Below are 20484 nucleotides of genomic sequence, written 5' to 3'. Positions count from 1 at the left end.
CTCATCTGAATTGGGCGGAAGGCGGTGTACACCCTGGACAAGTCAACACCTCATCAGAGGACCAACACAGATGCACTACATTCACACACTAGGGACCATTTAGCAAATACGGTGTTAGCTTTCACTGTTATGCTGATGACACCCAACTCTACATGCCCCTAAAGCTGACCAACACGCCGGATTGTAGTCAGCTGGAGGCGTGTCTTAATGAAATTAACCAATGGATGTCCGCTAACTTTTTGCAACTCAACGCCAAAAAAACGGAAATGCTGATTATCGGTCCTGCTAGACACCGAACTCTATTTAATAATACAGCTCTAACATTTGACAACCAAACAATTAAACAAGGCGACACGGTAAAGAATCTGGGTATTATCTTCCACCCAACTCTCTCCTTTGAGGCACACATTAAAAGCGTTACTAAAACGGCCTTCTTTCATCTCCGTAATATCGCTAAAATTCGCTCCATTCTGTCCACTAAAGACGCTGAGATCATTATCCATGCGTTTGTTACGTCTCGCCTCGACTACTGTAACGTATTATTTTGGGGTCTCCCCATGTCTAGCATTAAAAGATTACAGTTGGTACAAAATGCGGCTGCTAGACTTTTGACAAGAACAAGAAAGTTTGATCACATTACGCCTGTACTGTATATACCTTTATATACATATATACATACATACATATATACCTATACTGTATATACCTTTATATACATATATACATACATATATACCTATACTGTATATACCTTTATATACATATATACATACATATATACCTATACTGGCTCACCTGCACTGGCTTCCTGTGCACTTAAGATGTGACTTTAAGGTTTTACTACTTACGTATAAAATACTACACGGTCTAGCTCCATCTTATCTTGCCGATTGTATTGTACCATATGTCCCGGCAAGAAATCTGCGTTCAAAGGACTCCGGCTTGTTAGTGATTCCCAAAGCCCAAAAAAAGTCTGCGGGCTATAGAGCGTTTTCCGTTCGGGCTCCAGTACTCTGGAATGCCCTCCCGGTAACAGTTCGAGATGTTACCTCAGTAGAAGCATTTAAGTCTCACCTTAAAACTCATTTGTATACTCTAGCCTTTAAATAGACTCCCTTTTTAGACCAGTTGATCTGCCGTTTCTTTTCTTTTTCTCCTATGTCCCACTCTCCCTTGTGGAGGGGGTCCGGTCCGATCCGGTGGCCATTTACTGCTTGCCTGTGTATCGGCTGGGGACATCTCTGCGCTGCTGATCCGCCTCCGCTTGGGATGGTTTCCTGCTGGCTCCGCTGTGAACGGGACTCTCGCTGCTGTGTTGGATCCGCTTTGGACTGGACTCTCGCGACTGTGTTGGATCCATTGTGGATTGAACTTTCACAGTATCATGTTAGACCCGCTCGACATCCATTGCTTTCCTCCTCTCCAAGGTTCTCATAGTCATTATTGTCACCGACGTCCCACTGGGTGTGAGTTTTCCTTGCCCTTATGTGGGCCTACCGAGGATGTCGTAGTGGTTTGTGCAGCCCTTTGAGACATTAGTGATTTAGGGCTATATAAGTAAACATTGATTGATTGATTGATTGATAGTGTTGCCAATCAACCTATCCCCAGGTGCATGTCTTTGGAGGTGGGAGGGGCCTATCCCCAGGTGCATGTCTTTGGAGGTGGGAGGGGCCTATCTCCAGGTGCATGTCCCAAGCCAGGGAATCGAACCCAGGGCCTTGTCATTGTGAGTCAGAGCCATTGTCTATATGTAAATATTTGAAAGTGAAAAAGTAAAATAATTTACAGGAAAACAAGTATCAGAGTGAATCCTAACTATATTCAACTTGAAATAAATTGTGTGCACTTATTTTATTTTGGATACCCTGATTTGTTTTTTAAAATTAAGCATCTTTTTTTTCAGTTTTAAAATGAATTTTTGAAAGTACTAAAATTCAAATTTAGCTCCATGGAGATAGTGTCTCTCATAATGTGAAGTATATTTATATAGCGCTTTTCTCTAGTGACTCAAAGCACTTTACATAATGAAAGCCAATGTGTAAGTTCCATTTAAAGCAGTGAGGGTGGCATTGGGTGCAGGTGGGTAAAGTGTCTTGCCCAAGGACACACGGGCAGTGACTAGGATGGCAGAAGTGGGGGTCGAACCCAGAACCCTCAAGTTGCTGGCACAGCCACTCTACCAACTGAGCTATACCACCCAAAATGTGCATTCAACACATTTGAATGAGAGCTGCTGCTTCTTTCAATTCTTTTTAATCTCATTTTTTTTATTTCGTGCTACAATGACAAGCATTTGAGGCATAGGTGAAGCCACAACACTGCTGTGACATTACACCACCCCCCTCCACACACACACACCAGTTGTGTAATGCATGGTGGAGCCAACATTTGGGTACATAACCGTGTACCAGTGCATCCCAAGTACACCTTTAGTAGTGTGCACTTTCCAATCTTTCAACCTAAACCCCACTGACAAATGTGGTTTTATACTTAAGTCTTTTTTTAATTACTGAATGTTATTTTACACAGGGAACATGTCCGGGATATATGACTTCCTGCTTTCCTTAGACTCCTAATGTCTCTGCTGTCTTCTTCAGAACTGAGCTGCACTTTAACCACCTCGCTGACAACAACACCTTTGGCATCATTCCACATTCCAAGGTAGTCATGCAACTTTTTTAAATGAAATGTAGAGTCCTGGTCAAAAGTGTACGTACGCGTGTAAAGAACATGATGTCATGGCTGTCTTGACTTTACAATCATTCTTATGTTTTTGTGATGTAGTGATTGGAGCACATACTTGTTGCTCACAAAAAACATTCATGAAGTTTGCTTCTCTTATGAATTTATTATGTCTCTACTGAAAATGTGAGCAAAGTCAAAAGTATACATACAGCAATGTTAATATTTGCTTCCATGTCCCTTGGCAAGTTTACCTGCAATAAGGCACTTTTGGTAGTCATCCACAAGCTTCTGTGCACATTTTTAACCACTAAATTGCTGCAGTTCAGCTAAATGTGTTGCTTTTCTCACATGGACTTGTTTCTTCACATCAAAAAAAAAGAGTTGTAGAAATGATTGGAAAGTCATGACAGCCATGCCATCATGTTGTTTACAAGTGTACGTACACCTTTGACCACCACCGTATGTCAGTAGAAGAAGTAGAGCCCAACATGCATGTTGCTGTGATGTGAGCTCCCAAGAACCAAGGTGTGGTCTTGTCTCCTGCAGCCTGAGGACAAGCAGCGAGCATCACAACAGTTCACTAAAGTGCAGGCAGCCATGAAGGTGCTGGGCATCTCTGCTGATGAACAGAAGGCTCTCTGGCTCATCCTAGGCGCCATTTGCCACCTGGGTGCTGCTGGAGCAACTCAAGGTAGGAACATCCTCACTGCTGCAAGAACTTCCACTTGTCCCAAGGTGACATCCGCCCCTAGGTGTTGGTGCATGCAGTCAGTCTGAAGTCTCCCACCTTCCCAAACTTTGCCAACCTTCAATGAGTGGAGGCAGTGGTCGCTCCAAAGGCAATGTACTAGAACAGCTGAGCAATCACAACACTGTGCTCACGAAGCAAAGTGTTTGTGAGGTGGATGTAAAGGTGCACTGCAGGCGACAGTGGAGGAGGAGCCAGCTGGCGTTTACACCAACTAAGAGCACATATTTCAGCCTGTCTCAGCGTAACACTGCATTAACTACATTACATTCTTCCTTGTTTACAATCAACATTTGCAATAATTAGTGGTAACTCCAGAAATGATTGTATGTATTTCATCAGGTTGAGTGTTTTGATGTCATTAATGCATGATCATCATGACAACACAACATGATGTCGCTGACCAATGGAGCAGGAGGAGTCTCTTGGCCATGTAGATGGAGCAGGAGGAGTCTGCTGGCCATGTAGATGGAGCAGGAGGAGTCTGCTGGCCATGTAGATGGAGCAGGAGGAGTCTGCTGGCCATGTAGATGGAGCAGGAGGAGTCTGCTGGCCATGTAGATGGAGCAGGAGGAGTCTGCTGGCCATGTAGATGGAGCAGGAGGAGTCTCTTGGCCATGTAGATGGAGCAGGAGGAGTCTCTTGGCCATGTAGATGGAGCAGGAGGAGTCTCTTGGCCATGTAGATGGAGCAGGAGGAGTCTCTTGGCCATGTAGATGGAGCAGGAGGAGTCTCTTGGCCATGTAGATGGAGCAGGAGGAGTCTCTTGGCCATGTAGATGGAGCAGGAGGAGTCTCTTGGCCATGTAGATGGAGCAGGAGGAGTCTGCTGGCCATGTAGATGGAGCAGGAGGAGTCTCTTGGCCATGTAGATGGAGCAGGAGGAGTCTCTTGGCCATGTAGATGGAGCAGGAGGAGTCTCTTGGCCATGTAGATGGAGCAGGAGGAGTCTGCTGGCCATGTAGATGGAGCAGGAGGAGTCTGCTGGCCATGTAAATGGAGCAGGAGGAGTCTGCTGGCCATGTAGATGGAGCAGGAGGAGTCTCTTGGCCATGTAGATGGAGCAGGAGGAGTCTCTTGGCCATGTAGATGGAGCAGGAGGAGTCTCTTGGCCATGTAGATGGAGCAAGAGGAGTCTCTTGGCCATGTAGATGGAGCAGGAGGAGTCTCTTGGCCATGTAGATGGAGCAGGAGGAGTCTCTTGGCCATGTAGATGGAGCAGGAGGAGTCTCTTGGCCATGTAGATGGAGCAGGAGGAGTCTGCTGGCCATGTAGATGGAGCAGGAGGAGTCTGCTGGCCATGTAGATGGAGCAGGAGGAGTCTCTTGGCCATGTAGATGGAGCAGGAGGAGTCTCTTGGCCATGTAGATGGAGCAGGAGGAGTCTCTTGGCCATGTAGATGGAGCAAGAGGAGTCTCTTGGCCATGTAGATGGAGCAGGAGGAGTCTCTTGGCCATGTAGATGGAGCAGGAGGAGTCTCTTGGCCATGTAGATGGAGCAGGAGGAGTCTGCTGGCCATGTAAATGGAGCAGGAGGAGTCTGCTGGCCATGTAGATGGAGCAGGAGGAGTCTCTTGGCCATGTAGATGGAGCAGGAGGAGTCTCTTGGCCATGTAGATGGAGCAGGAGGAGTCTCTTGGCCATGTAGATGGAGCAAGAGGAGTCTCTTGGCCATGTAGATGGAGCAGGAGGAGTCTCTTGGCCATGTAGATGGAGCAGGAGGAGTCTCTTGGCCATGTAGATGGAGCAGGAGGAGTCTGCTGGCCATGTAGATGGAGCAGGAGGAGTCTGCTGGCCATGTAGATGGAGCAGGAGGAGTCTCTTGGCCATGTAGATGGAGCAGGAGGAGTCTCTTGGCCATGTAGATGGAGCAAGAGGAGTCTCTTGGCCATGTAGATGGAGCAGGAGGAGTCTCTTGGCCATGTAGATGGAGCAGGAGGAGTCTCTTGGCCATGTAGATGGAGCAGGAGGAGTCTCTTGGCCATGTAGATGGAGCAGGAGGAGTCTGCTGGCCATGTAGATGGAGCAGGAGGAGTCTGCTGGCCATGTAGATGGAGCAGGAGGAGTCTGCTGGCCATGTAGATGGAGCAGGAGGAGTCTCTTGGCCATGTAGATGGAGCAGGAGGAGTCTGCTGGCCATGTAGATGGAGCAGGAGGAGTCTGCTGGCCATGTAGATGGAGCAGGAGGAGTCTCTTGGCCATGTAGATGGAGCAGGAGGAGTCTCTTGGCCATGTAGATGGAGCAGGAGGAGTCTCTTGGCCATGTAGATGGAGCAGGAGGTGTCTCTTGGCCATGTAGATGGAGCAGGAGGAGTCTGCTGGCCATGTAGATGGAGCAGGAGGAGTCTGCTGGCCATGTAGATGGAGCAGGAGGAGTCTGCTGGCCATGTAGATGGAGCAGGAGGAGTCTCTTGGCCATGTAGATGGAGCAGGAGGAGTCTGCTGGCCATGTAGATGGAGCAGGAGGAGTCTGCTGGCCATGTAGATGGAGCAGGAGGAGTCTTTTGGCCATGTAGATGGAGCAGGAGGAGTCTGCTGGCCATGTAGATGGAGCAGGAGGAGTCTGCTGGCCATGTAGATGGAGCAGGAGGAGTCTGCTGGCCATGTAGATGGAGCAGGAGGAGTCTGCTGGCCATGTAGATGGAGCAGGAGGAGTCTCTTGGCCATGTAGATGGAGCAGGAGGAGTCTGCTGGCCATGTAGATGGAGCAGGAGGAGTCTCTTGGCCATGTAGATGGAGCAGGAGGAGTCTCTTGGCCATGTAGATGGAGCAGGAGGAGTCTGCTGGCCATGTAGATGGAGCAGGAGGAGTCTGCTGGCCATGTAGATGGAGCAGGAGGAGTCTGCTGGCCATGTAGATGGAGCAGGAGGAGTCTCTTGGCCATGTAGATGGAGCAGGAGGAGTCTGCTGGCCATGTAGATGGAGCAGGAGGAGTCTGCTGGCCATGTAGATGGAGCAGGAGGAGTCTCTTGGCCATGTAGATGGAGCAGGAGGAGTCTCTTGGCCATGTAGATGGAGCAGGAGGAGTCTCTTGGCCATGTAGATGGAGCAGGAGGAGTCTCTTGGCCATGTAGATGGAGCAGGAGGAGTCTCTTGGCCATGTAGATGGAGCAGGAGGAGTCTCTTGGCCATGTAGATGGAGCAGGAGGTGTCTCTTGGCCATGTAGATGGAGCAGGAGGAGTCTGCTGGCCATGTAGATGGAGCAGGAGGAGTCTGCTGGCCATGTAGATGGAGCAGGAGGAGTCTGCTGGCCATGTAGATGGAGCAGGAGGAGTCTCTTGGCCATGTAGATGGAGCAGGAGGAGTCTCTTGGCCATGTAGATGGAGCAGGAGGAGTCTGCTGGCCATGTAGATGGAGCAGGAGGAGTCTGCTGGCCATGTAGATGGAGCAGGAGGAGTCTGCTGGCCATGTAGATGGAGCAGGAGGAGTCTGCTGGCCATGTAGATGGAGCAGGAGGAGTCTGCTGGCCATGTAGATGGAGCAGGAGGAGTCTCTTGGCCATGTAGATGGAGCAGGAGGAGTCTCTTGGCCATGTAGATGGAGCAGGAGGAGTCTGCTGGCCATGTAGATGGAGCAGGAGGAGTCTGCTGGCCATGTAGATGGAGCAGGAGGAGTCTGCTGGCCATGTAGATGGAGCAGGAGGAGTCTGCTGGCCATGTAGATGGAGCAGGAGGAGTCTGCTGGCCATGTAGATGGAGCAGGAGGAGTCTGCTGGCCATGTAGATGGAGCAGGAGGAGTCTCTTGGCCATGTAGATGGAGCAGGAGGAGTCTGCTGGCCATGTAGATGGAGCAGGAGGAGTCTCTTGGCCATGTAGATGGAGCAGGAGGAGTCTCTTGGCCATGTAGATGGAGCAGGAGGAGTCTGCTGGCCATGTAGATGGAGCAGGAGGAGTCTGCTGGCCATGTAGATGGAGCAGGAGGAGTCTGCTGGCCATGTAGATGGAGCAGGAGGAGTCTCTTGGCCATGTAGATGGAGCAGGAGGAGTCTGCTGGCCATGTAGATGGAGCAGGAGGAGTCTGCTGGCCATGTAGATGGAGCAGGAGGAGTCTCTTGGCCATGTAGATGGAGCAGGAGGAGTCTCTTGGCCATGTAGATGGAGCAGGAGGAGTCTCTTGGCCATGTAGATGGAGCAGGAGGAGTCTCTTGGCCATGTAGATGGAGCAGGAGGAGTCTGCTGGCCATGTAGATGGAGCAGGAGGAGTCTGCTGGCCATGTAGATGGAGCAGGAGGAGTCTCTTGGCCATGTAGATGGAGCAGGAGGAGTCTGCTGGCCATGTAGATGGAGCAGGAGGAGTCTGCTGGCCATGTAGATGGAGCAGGAGGAGTCTGCTGGCCATGTAGATGGAGCAGGAGGAGTCTGCTGGCCATGTAGATGGAGCAGGAGGAGTCTCTTGGCCATGTAGATGGAGCAGGAGGAGTCTGCTGGCCATGTAGATGGAGCAGGAGGAGTCTGCTGGCCATGTAGATGGAGCAGGAGGAGTCTGCTGGCCATGTAGATGGAGCAGGAGGAGTCTGCTGGCCATGTAGATGGAGCAGGAGGAGTCTCTTGGCCATGTAGATGGAGCAGGAGGAGTCTGCTGGCCATGTAGATGGAGCAGGAGGAGTCTCTTGGCCATGTAGATGGAGCAGGAGGAGTCTCTTGGCCATGTAGATGGAGCAGGAGGAGTCTGCTGGCCATGTAGATGGAGCAGGAGGAGTCTCTTGGCCATGTAGATGGAGCAGGAGGAGTCTGCTGGCCATGTAGATGGAGCAGGAGGAGTCTCTTGGCCATGTAGATGGAGCAGGAGGAGTCTCTTGGCCATGTAGATGGAGCAGGAGGAGTCTCTTGGCCATGTAGATGGAGCAGGAGGAGTCTGCTGGCCATGTAGATGGAGCAGGAGGAGTCTGCTGGCCATGTAGATGGAGCAGGAGGAGTCTGCTGGCCATGTAGATGGAGCAGGAGGAGTCTGCTGGCCATGTAGATGGAGCAGGAGGAGTCTGCTGGCCATGTAGATGGATTTAAGTACAAAACACAATGCTCAACAAGTCATTTCTAAAAAAAAGAGTATCAGTTTGAAAGAAGCTGAAAGTAACAAAACAGCGTGTGTGATGTATACCATGGTGTGCACCATGCCTGTGATCTACTAAGACTGCATCTTTTTTGGAGTTTCATTTGTGTCTTTATGATGAAAGATCTTTTTGACTCTAACATTTTTCTAACTGAATTTTTTGCATTTGAATTTTGAGAATTTAAATTTTGTACATGTAATTATGCTGACAATTTCAATGATAAAAAGCAAAATGAGAAAGGCTTTTTACCATGAAAATGACGGTCTTGCTGAGGGTTAAATATCTTTTGTCAATGATTCCCACCAAACCTTCTAAAATCTGGTTATAATCACTAGACTCACACATCAGTCACTTTCTTTGGAAAAGTAAAGCAGCACTAATCAGCCTTAAAACTTTCCAAAAACACAGGAAACACGGAGGTCTGGAACTCCCAAACATTTCCCGTTACTTCCTTGCAAATAAACTACAATATTTATTCAAATAGATCAATCCCAATTTATGAGATCATTTATGGTTTGACATTGAACAATCACTCAGCAGGGAGATCCCAATGACTAACTTGCCCTTTATCAGCCAAATTCCCCGAAAACACAACTTCTTTAAAAGTATGAATATACGCACTAGCTTAACAGCTTGGTGGGAATTTTTGAAAATAACTGGATGCCCGCTCACTCCCTGCCAATTGACGCCTGTTTGGAATAATCCTGATTTTCTGTTTGACATGAAACCATTGAACTTTCCAACATGGTATGATAAGGGAGTCAGATGCCTTGGGGATGTCATCAATGGAAACAGTTATATCTCTTTCAAAAGTTTAATAACACAAATGCAATAATTCCTAACAAATTCTTCGAATACACTGTATGTACAAATCAAATCTGTATTCAGTGCAAGACTCAACAAAGGAAGTAATCCCACTATTGTTCTATTCTTAAAAAGAGCTGCTCCTAAAGCTTTATTTCAATTTTCCGCTTTATTTTTAGAAAAGGATAACACAATATGTATTCCAACTTCCAAATGGAACTCAGACGTGTCCAAAAGCTGGAACCCAGAATTCTGGAAACAATCCAAATTTACAGCAGATTCAGTTGAAAACACCTGACATTTGTGTACAGTGCTCAGATAATACAAACCCCGTTTCCATATGAGTTGGGAAAGTGTGTCAGATGTAAATATAAACAGAATACAATGATTTATTTGCAAATCCTTTTCAAGCCATATTCAGTTGAATATGCTACAAAGACAACATATTTGATGTTTAAACTCATAAACTTGTTTTTTTTGCAAATAATCATTAACTTTAGAATTTGATGCCAGCAACACGTGACAAAGAAGTTGGGAAAGGTGGCAATAAATACCGATGAAGTTGAGGAATGCTCATCAAACACTTATTTGGAACATCCCACAGGTGTGCAGGCTAATTGGGAACAGGTGGGTGCCATGATTGGCTATAAAAGCAGCTTCCATGAAATGCTAAGTAATTCACAAACAAGGATGGGGTGAGGGTCACCACTTTGTAAGCAAATTGTCGAACAGTTTTAGAACAACATTTCTCAACGAGCTATTGCAAGGAATTTAGGGATTTTACCATCTACGGTCCGTAAAATCATCAAAAAGTTCAGAGAATCTGGAGAAATCACTGCACATAAGCGATGATATTACGGACCTTTAAACCCTCAGGCGGTACTGCATCAAAAACCGACATCAGTGTGTAAAGGATATCACCACATGGGCTCAGGAACACTTCATAAAACCACTGTCAGTAACTACAGTTGGTCGCTACATCTGCAAGTGCAAGTTAAAACTCTACTATGCAAAGCGAAAGCCATTTATCAACAACACCCAGGAACGCTTCGCTGGGCCCGAGCTCATCTAAGATGGACTGATGCAAAGTGGAAAAGTGTTCTGTGGTCTGACGAGTCCACATTTCAAATTATATTTGGAAACTGTGGACGTGGTGTCCTCCGGAACAAAGAGGAAAAGAACCATTCGGATTGTTATAGGCGCGAACTTGAAAAGGCAGCATGTGTGATGGTATGGGGGTGTATTAGTGCCCAAGGCATGGGTAACTTACACATCTGTGAAGGCACCATTAATGCTGAAAGGTACATACAGGTTTTGGAGCAACATATGTTGTCATCCAAGCAACGTTATCATGGACGCCCCTGCTTATTTCAGCAAGACAATGCTAAGCCACGTGTTACAACAGCGTGGTTTCGTAGTAAAAAAGTGCGGGTACTTTCCTGGCCCGCCTGCAGTCCAGACCTGTCTCCCATGGAAAATGTGTGGCCCATTATGAAGCGTAAAATACGACTACAAGACCCTGGACTGTTGAACGACTTAAGCTGTACATCAAGCAAGAATGGTAAATAATTCCACTTTCAAAGCTTCAACAATTAGTTTCCTCAGTTCCCAAACGTTTGTGAGTGAGTGAGTGAATTATATTTATATAGCGCTTTTCTCTAGTGACTCAAAGCGCTTTACATAGTGAAACCCAATATCTAAGTTACATTTAAACCAGTGTGGGTGGCACTGGGAGCAGGTGGGTAATGTGTCTTGCCCAAGGACACAACGGCAGTGATTAGGATGGGGAAAGCGGGAATCGAACCTGGAACCCTCAAGTTGCTGTTACGGCCGCTCTGCCAACCGAGCTATACCGCCTATTGAGTGTTGTTAAAAGAAAAGGTGATGTAACACAGTGGTGAACATGCCCTTTCCCAACTACTTTGGCATGTGTTGCAGCCGTGAAATTCTAAGTTAAGTATTATATGCAAAAAAAAACAAGTATGAGTTTGAACATCAAATATCTTGTCTTTGTAATGCATTCAATTGAATATGGGTTGAAAAGGATTTGCAAATCATTGTATTCTGTTTATATTTACATCTAACACAATTTCCCAACTCATATGGAAACGGGGTTTGTAAGCTAGATAACTACTTCCATTCAATGTGCTCCCGTGAAGAACTCTGGCGTGGAGTGTCATTAGCCTTAGAGATTTTGCTGGGTGGTCTCTCCACAACTGATCAGAATCAGAATCAGACATACTTAATTAATCCCTGAGGGGAAAATTACAAATTTCAGCACAATCCCATTCAAGATCAGACAAATATTAAAGGGAGACAGAACAGGATCGCTGACGGGTCTGCCGGCTTCCAGCGCCCCTTACAAAAAAGATGAGATACAGGTAAACAAGTGTGTAAGAGGGACACATGAAACATCAAAGAAGACAAAAGACATTAAAGTAGTGGAGCTGATGCAACCAGACAGGACTACATACAGCTATGAATAAAAAGTAAAAGAAACATATAAACTGTGGTGGCCTCTGCGGTGTTCCACGCCATCGTCTGCTGGGGTGGAGGGAGCATGGTCGGAGACGGGAGCAGACCCAACAAAGCAACCAAGAGAGCCGACTCCACCCTCGGCCGCCCACCAACTCTCGGCCAGTGTCCAGTCCGCATGGATGAGCGAGGATACGTCCGAGGTGTCCGATACCTGCTCATTCAGCCAAGACACTGTGAAGCTTGTCCGTCCTGACGCTCAGTTGCCAGCTCTGCAGTCCTGTCTTTTTATCTGCATCTCCTCCAGTCCCTCCAAACGGACTCCGGTGTGGCAGAGACCCAGCAGCTGGTCTCCATGGCTAAAAGGCTCCCGGGAGGCAGTTCCAGAAGTCCACAAAAAAAGCACCGCAGAGGTCACGAAAATGCCACCCCTTGTCACACAGTCCCAAAGGGTCCCAGACCAAAAGGCAAAAAACAAACAAACAAAAAACAAAATAAATAAATATATATATATATATATATATATATATATAAAAGACATGAAAAGATGAGGGTAACACACAAGGATGACACAAGAGCACAGAGCTCCTGCCAACAGCAGCCACTACAGCGGCGCCATCTTGGGAAAAAACCCCAGATAGAAAGCAAACATACCTCCTTATCAACGCATTAAGCATCGCCAAGAAAACTATTTTCATGAATTGGAAATCCAAAAAGAATTTCTGTGTAAACTTTTGCAAAAACATTTCATGAGATCATATAGTTGTGGAAAGAATGTCTGCAGAATCAAAACAACAACTGGCAGAATTGCCATCTCTTTGGGCATCTATAATTCATTTCTTCACCTGACCCTAGTGGTCTCGCTCCATGGGTGGGGGTCTTGGGTGCTGGGGGGGGGAGTTGAACTGCACTTGGTGCTCTGCTTCTGGCCTGGTGGGCTGATCCATGGGGGTGCCTGGGCAGGGGTTGGGGACGGGTGGCGGTGCCCGAGGGGGTTGGGGGGCTTTTTGCTGTCGGGCGGGGCCAGCCCGGGCCACTCTGGCGTGGAATCTCTTTGGGCTCCCTCCTTCCCCTGGGGGCTGGGGGGGTCTGACTCTTGTAGGGTGTGGGGCTAGGGGAGGCCATTTTCCCCCCATTTTTGGACTCTGGTGGTGCTGCCCAACTGCCCTGTGATAGTCCCTCCTGTGTGAAATTATTTATTTATTTGTATTATTATTTTATCTATTTATTCATTTACTTTGTTGTAACTGTTTGTATTATATGTACTGTATATGTGTTTGTATTATATGTACTGTATATGTGTTTGTATTATATGTACTGTATATGTGTTTGTATTATATGTACTGTATATGTGTTTGTATTATATGTACTGTATATGTGTTTGCATCTACTAGAAAGTATGTATATGTATGTTATCATGGAGGGGTGTGTGTGCGTGTGTGTGTGTGCGTGTGTGTGTGTGTGTGTGTGTGTGTGTGTGTGCGTGTGTGTGTGTGTGTGTGTGTATGTGTGTGTATGCATGCAGGTGTGTGAGAATGTGTGTGTGTGTGTGTGTATATATACTGTTGTTGTATGTGTTTTAATGTCCCACTAATGAATGTACAAACATTTTAGGCGGACGCAGGCAGTTTGGCCGCCATGAATGGGCTCAGAAGGCGGCCTACCTGCTGGGCTGCACCTTAGAGGAGCTGACATCGACTATATTCAAGCACCCTCCCAAAGGCTTGCAGCACTCCACCTCCTTCAGAGGAGGACCAGATGAAACTACCCAAGGTGACAACTCAGGTATCAACTCTAATTGCCATTATTAGCCATGTGTACACGGATCCTGTCAAAAAATATCCAATTATGACGTGCGTTTTAATGCAGGAGACCTTAAATCAGAATACTTTATTTGTTTTGACACGCACAGCACATACCATAAACAAAAGTAGAAGAACTAGCGTTGACTTCCGCTGTATACAAACATGGCTCGGATTTGATGACATGCTGTGTACGTGGCGAAGGCTAGCAGTTACCATTTGGAGTAGCTGTAAGGCCTTAAAAAAAGAGCTCGTTAAGACGACAACTGGATCCTTCCTTTTATTCTTACATCGACAAATGACATTCCAGACCACACTTTTGTTTATGCACATCTGTGTTTTAGAGCAACAAACATACCATACCATTCAGGCATGTAATTTCTCCGTCTATAGTCGCAAATCCGTCTTTTTTATTTCTCTAAAAATATAAAAAAATATTTTCAGTTTTTCTTTGTTTTTTATGACCTACAATGTGTGTTTAAATCTTGATCGGTCCTTTTTCCCATTCCTACCAACAACTACGGTTTTCCCGTATCGAGTACGGTTTTTGATCATCACGCTGTCTCTTGGTATTGTTTTGCTGAAATAAGCAGGGGCGTTCATGATAACGTTGCTTGGATGACAACACATGTTGTTCCAAAACCTGTATGGACCATTCAGCATTAATGGTGCCTTCACAGATGTGTAAGTTACCCATGCCTTGGGCATTAATACACCCCCATACCATCTCAGATGCAGGCTTTTGAACTTTGCGCCTATAACAGTCCGAATGGTTCTTTTCCTCTTTGTTCCGGAGGACACCACGTCCACAGTTTCTAAATTTAATTTGAAATGTGGACTCGTCAGACCATAGAACACTTTTCCACTTTGCATCAGTCCATCTTAGATGATCTCGGGCCCAGCGAAGCCGGCGGCGTTCCTGGGTGTTGTTGATAAATGACTTTCGCTTTGCATAGTAAAGTTTTAACTTGCACTTACAGATGTAGCGACCAACTGTAGTTACTGACAGTGGTTTTATGAAGTGTTCCTGAGCCCATGTGGTGATATCCTTTACACACTGATGTCGGTTTTCAATGCAGTACCGCCTGAGGGATCAAAGGTCCATAATATCATCGCTTACGTGCAGGGATTTCTCCAGATTCTTTGAACCTTTTGATGATTTTACGGACCATAGATAGTAAAATCCCTAAATTCCTTGCAATAGCTCGTTGAGAAATGTTGTTCTAAAACTGTTCGACAATTTGCTTACAAAGTGGTGACCCTCACCCCATCCTTGTTTGTGAATTACTTAGCATTTCATGGAAGCTGCTTTTATAGCCAATCATGGCACCCACCTGTTCCCAGTTAGCCTGCACACCTGTGGGATGTTCCAAATAAGTGTTTGATGAGCATTCCTCAACTTTATCAGTATTTATTGCCACCTTTCCCAACTTCTTTGTCACGTGTTGCTGGCATCAAATTCTAAAGTTAATGATTATTTGCAAAAAATCAAAAATGTTTATCAGTTTTAACTTCAAATATGTTGTCTTTGTAGCATATTCAACTGAATATGGCTTGAAAAGGATTTGCAAATCATTGTATTCTGTTTATATTTACATCTAACACAATTTCCCAACTCATATGGAAACAGGGTTTGTAAATACTGTATGGAGTAGACTGACCCATATGGTTCCTGTGGCTGTGAAATGAACACTAGTGATGTTATAAATACTGTATAGAGTAGGCTAAGCCATGTGGTTACTATATATTTAAGCTTCACATCAGTATTGCCAGGATTATATATATATATATATATATATATATATATATATATATATATATATATATATATATATATGTATACAAGACTTAAGCCTTATCCTTTTAATGGATTTCAATGACATTCACAAGTGTTCACTCCATGTTCCACATTTTTACTAAGCCCCCAAAAAAGGCGTTGGGGCAAAGTCCGCCTCATTAGTAATGAGTCCGACTTCATTCCAGATTTTAGCCTTGGGCCTAGTTTACAGAGAACTGACGTTTCCGCAGGCTGAAAGGAGGAATACAAATCACAGAAGGTAGCATCATTTAAACATCAAAATACACTTTGGGAAAATAAGATCTTAAGTGTGTACAGTACATACAGTACATTTGCCATTTTTTCCTTCCCTTCTTCATCCTCCCTATTTTGTATTCATTTTTTCGTTCTATGAAGAACACAATCACCTGCCTTTACTGTAGCTTTTATTCCAATGCTCCAGCTTTGTAGGCATCCATGAGACATGCAGGGCAAGTAACATTTCACACATAAGACCTCCCACAGACATTACTTACAGTATGTTACTTGCATAATATCACTCTTAAATACTTGTTGCAGGTGTCTGAGTCTCTACCTTTTCAGGTGAAATACGGCCAAACCTTCCTGTGTTTGGGCCTGAATTGTAGTTAGAGGCTTACCTTCCTCTGTGCAGGTGAAAAAGTATTGTCCAGCGTAGCACTATCCCGAGAGTCGACTCTGCTATTAGGTGCCAATAATCATACCGCATTTTTGCTTCCTTTATTCAATTGATCTATTGTACTCAGTTCTTCAATTGGCTTACGACTAATCTTACTGCTACCTGTTTACTCCAGAAATGGTCCCAATGTGGTACTGAATATCAAAACCCACCCCTACTATCATATATTGTTCCAACCTTGCAATAATTCCACAGTAAAAATAGAATGAGAAAATGTGTGGTTTTCTGTCCCTCTAATGTGTACATGTGTGTTCTGTCAGGTTGTAAGGTCACAGCTGTGGAGTGTTTGGAGGCCATGGCATCGGGACTCTACTCAGAGCTCTTCACTCTCATCGTCTCCCTTATCAACAGGTCTCTCTTTCACTTTGGGATTGACATTTCAACATTACACAAACACACTAGAACAGAATGTTATGGTCATTTTACTCAAAAAGTGCAACAGAATGAGTTTTCAGCACCGCCTGTCAAAGATCAGACGCAGTAAACATGGCAGAAAGGTAAACATGGGAGGAGGAGGAGATAAAAAGGGTGTGCAAAATTTGAGACCAGATAAAAACTCCACCAACAACAAGCACATATGAGCACATATTAGGAAACAGAAAAACTTGAGACTTGCAAGAGGGGAAGGAGCAACTGGCACTGCCCAGTAGTCCATCACACCGCGTGGGTGAAGGGGCTGGGGTGTATGTGTGTGGTAGTCCATAGGGCCGTGTTTGTGTGTAAGCCTGCAAGTGGCTCCGTGAGGTGTGATTGAGCAGAGTAAAACATCCCAGGTGTCTTTGAAGAAGCATCTTTCTCTGCAATGGTCTCACTGGGGTGTTCACCAGGCCAGTGCAAGGGACTGTTGTGGTGAGCAGACACATTCCAATGGTTTGTCTGCTCCAGCTCTGCTCACACATTGATCAGAAGTTCACCTTGCAGAGCTTTTCCCAGATGTTATTAAGTTTGGGATTACATTCAGAAGTGGTCAAGTCTGAGTGCCCACAGCTCTGCCCAACCTGAGCTTCTCTTCTCGGCGAGAAGATCTTGTCAATTTCCTTGAGAGACTAGTTTACCATTCCATATTTTAGATTTGCAAAATATTTTAGAGTTTATGTAGGGTTTTAGTCCCAATAAATATTCCCTTAAATTGTGTATCAGCCCATACTAGAAATTGCAACAGTGCTGATGAGGGAGGAGAGATGGAGACCGAGGAGAGACAGATGATTATTGAACAGTAACACGGTACCTTAAGGACCAGGAGGGACAGATGATTATTGCACAGTAACACGGTACCTTAAGGACCAGGAGGGACAGATGATTATTGCACAGTAACATGGTACCTTAAGGACCAGGAGGGACAGATGATTATTGAACAGTAACACGGTACCTTAAGGACTAGGAGGGACAGATGATTATTGAACAGTAACACAATACCTTAAGGACCAGGAGGGACAGAAGATTATTGCACAGTAACACGGTACCTTAAGGACCAGGAGGGACAGATGATTATTGAGCAGTAACACAATACCTTAAGGACCAGGAGGGACAGAAGATTATTGAACAGTAACACGGTACCTTAAGGACCAGGAGGGACAGATGATTATTGAACAGTAACACAATACCTTAAGGACCAGGAGGGACAGAAGATTATTGCACAGTAACACAATACCTTAAGGACCAGGAGGGACAGATGATTATTGCACAGTAACACGGTACCTTAAGGACCAGGAGGGACAGATGATTATTGCACAGTAACACGGTACCTTAAGGACCAGGAGGGACAGATGATTATTGCACAGTAACACAATACCTTAAGGACCAGGAGGGACAGATGATTATTGCACAGTAACACGGTACCTTAAGGACCAGGAGGGACAGATGATTATTGAACAGTAACACGGTACCTTAAGGACCAGGAGGGACAGATGATTATTGCACAGTAACACGGTACCTTAAGGACCAGGAGGGACAGATGATTATTGCACAGTAACACAATACCTTAAGGACCAGGAGGGACAGATGATTATTGCACAGTAACACGGTACCTTGAGGACCAGGAGGGACAGATGATTATTGAACAGTAACACGGTACCTTAAGGACTAGGAGGGACAGATGATTATTGAACAGTAACACAATACCTTAAGGACCAGGAGGGACAGAAGATTATTGCACAGTAACACGGTACCTTAAGGACCAGGAGGGACAGATGATTATTGAACAGTAACACAATACCTTAAGGACCAGGAGGGACAGAAGATTATTGAACAGTAACACGGTACCTTAAGGACCAGGAGGGACAGATGATTATTGAACAGTAACACAATACCTTAAGGACCAGGAGGGACAGAAGATTATTGCACAGTAACACAATACCTTAAGGACTAGGAGGGACAGATGATTATTGCACAGTAACACGGTACCTTAAGGACCAGGAGGGACAGATGATTATTGCACAGTAACACGGTACCTTAAGGACCAGGAGGGACAGATGATTATTGCACAGTAACACGGTACCTTAAGGACCAGGAGGGACAGATGATTATTGCACAGTAACACAATACCTTAAGGACCAGGAGGGACAGATGATTATTGCACAGTAACACGGTACCTTAAGGACCAGGAGGGACAGATGATTATTGAACAGTAACACGGTACCTTAAGGACCAGGAGGGACAGATGATTATTGCACAGTAACACGGTACCTTAAGGACCAGGAGGGACAGATGATTATTGCACCGTAACATGGTACCTTAAGGACCAGGAGGGACAGATGATTATTGCACAGTAACACGGTACCTTAAGGACCAGGAGGGACAGATGATTATTGCACAGTAACACAATACCTTAAGGACCAGGAGGGACAGATGATTATTGCACAGTAACACGGTACCTTGAGGACCAGGAGGGACAGATGATTATTGAACAGTAACACGGTACCTTAAGGACTAGGAGGGACAGATGATTATTGAACAGTAACACAATACCTTAAGGACCAGGAGGGACAGATGATTATTGAACAGTAACACAATACCTTAAGGACCAGGAGGGACAGAAGATTATTGAACAGTAACACGGTACCTTAAGGACCAGGAGGGACAGATGATTATTGAACAGTAACACGGTACCTTAAGGACCAGGAGGGACAGATGATTATTGAACAGTAACACGGTACCTTAAGGACCAGGAGGGACAGATGATTATTGCACAGTAACACGGTACCTTAAGGACCAGGAGGGACAGATGATTATTGCACCGTAACATGGTACCTTAAGGACCAGGAGGGACAGATGATTATTGCACAGTAACACGGTACCTTAAGGACCAGGAGGGACAGATGATTATTGCACAGTAACACGGTACCTTAAGGACCAGGAGGGACAGAAGATTATTGCACAGTAACACGGTACCTTAAGGACCAGGAGGGACAGATGATTATTGAACAGTAACACGGTACCTTAAGGACCAGGAGGGACAGATGATTATTGCACAGTAACACGGTACCTTAAGGACCAGGAGGGACAGAAGATTATTGCACAGTAACACGGTACCTTAAGGACCAGGAGGGACAGATGATTATTGAACAGTAACACGGTACCTTAAGGACCAGGAGGGACAGATGATTATTGAACAGTAACACGGTACCTTAAGGACTAGGAGGGACAGATGATTATTGAACAGTAACACAATACCTTAAGGACCAGGAGGGACAGATGATTATTGCACAGTAACACAATACCTTAAGGACCAGGAGGGACAGATGATTATTGAACAGTAACACAATACCTTAAGGACCAGGAGGGACAGATGATTATTGAACAGTAACACAATACCTTAAGGACCAGGAGGGACAGATGATTATTGCACAGTAACACGGTACCTTAAGGACCAGAAGGGACAGATGATTATTGAACAGTAACACAATACCTTAAGGACCAGGAGGGACAGATGATTATTGAACAGTAACACGGTACCTTAAGGACCAGGAGGGACAGATGATTATTGCACAGTAACACGGTACCTTAAGGACCAGGAGGGACAGATGATTATTGCACAGTAACACAATACCTTAAGGACCAGGAGGGACAGATGATTATTGCACAGTAACACAATACCTTAAGGACCAGGAGGGACAGATGATTATTGCACAGTAACACGGTACCTTAAGGACCAGGAGGGACAGATGATTATTGCACAGTAACACAATACCTTAAGGACCAGGAGGGACAGATGATTATTGCACAGTAACACAATACCTTAAGGACCAGGAGGGACAGATGATTATTGCACAGTAACACGGTACCTTAAGGACCAGAAGGGACAGATGATTATTGCACAGTAACACGGTACCTTAAGGTCTAGGAGGGACAGATGATTATTGAACAGTAACACGGTACCTTAAGGACCAGGAGGGACAGATGATTATTGCAGAGTAACACGG

The 20484-nt window shown here is 45.4% G+C and overlaps 1 protein-coding gene across 2 annotated transcripts in view; it reads left to right on the top strand.

Moving 5' to 3' along the window:
- The window catches only part of myo18ab (myosin XVIIIA b), a 221290-nt gene that overhangs the window by 32679 nt on the left and 168127 nt on the right, over positions 1–20484 (top strand). The window contains exons 7-10 of one of the 2 annotated variants that reach the window (XM_061878303.1): positions 2601–2664; positions 3235–3379; positions 13381–13551; positions 16324–16414. In XM_061878303.1, coding sequence (XP_061734287.1) covers positions 2601–2664; positions 3235–3379; positions 13381–13551; positions 16324–16414 — 471 coding nt within the window. The remainder of the gene's footprint in view (positions 1–2600; positions 2665–3234; positions 3380–13380; positions 13552–16323; positions 16415–20484) is intronic. The other variant, XM_061878302.1, reaches the window with a different exon arrangement.

The sequence above is a fragment of the Nerophis ophidion genome, linkage group LG18 (genome assembly GCF_033978795.1).
Source record: "Nerophis ophidion isolate RoL-2023_Sa linkage group LG18, RoL_Noph_v1.0, whole genome shotgun sequence".
Classification (NCBI taxonomy): Eukaryota; Metazoa; Chordata; class Actinopteri; order Syngnathiformes; family Syngnathidae; genus Nerophis; species Nerophis ophidion.
The sequence above is the reverse complement of the archived record's forward strand: the minus strand, read 5'-3'. Positions and strand labels throughout refer to the sequence as shown.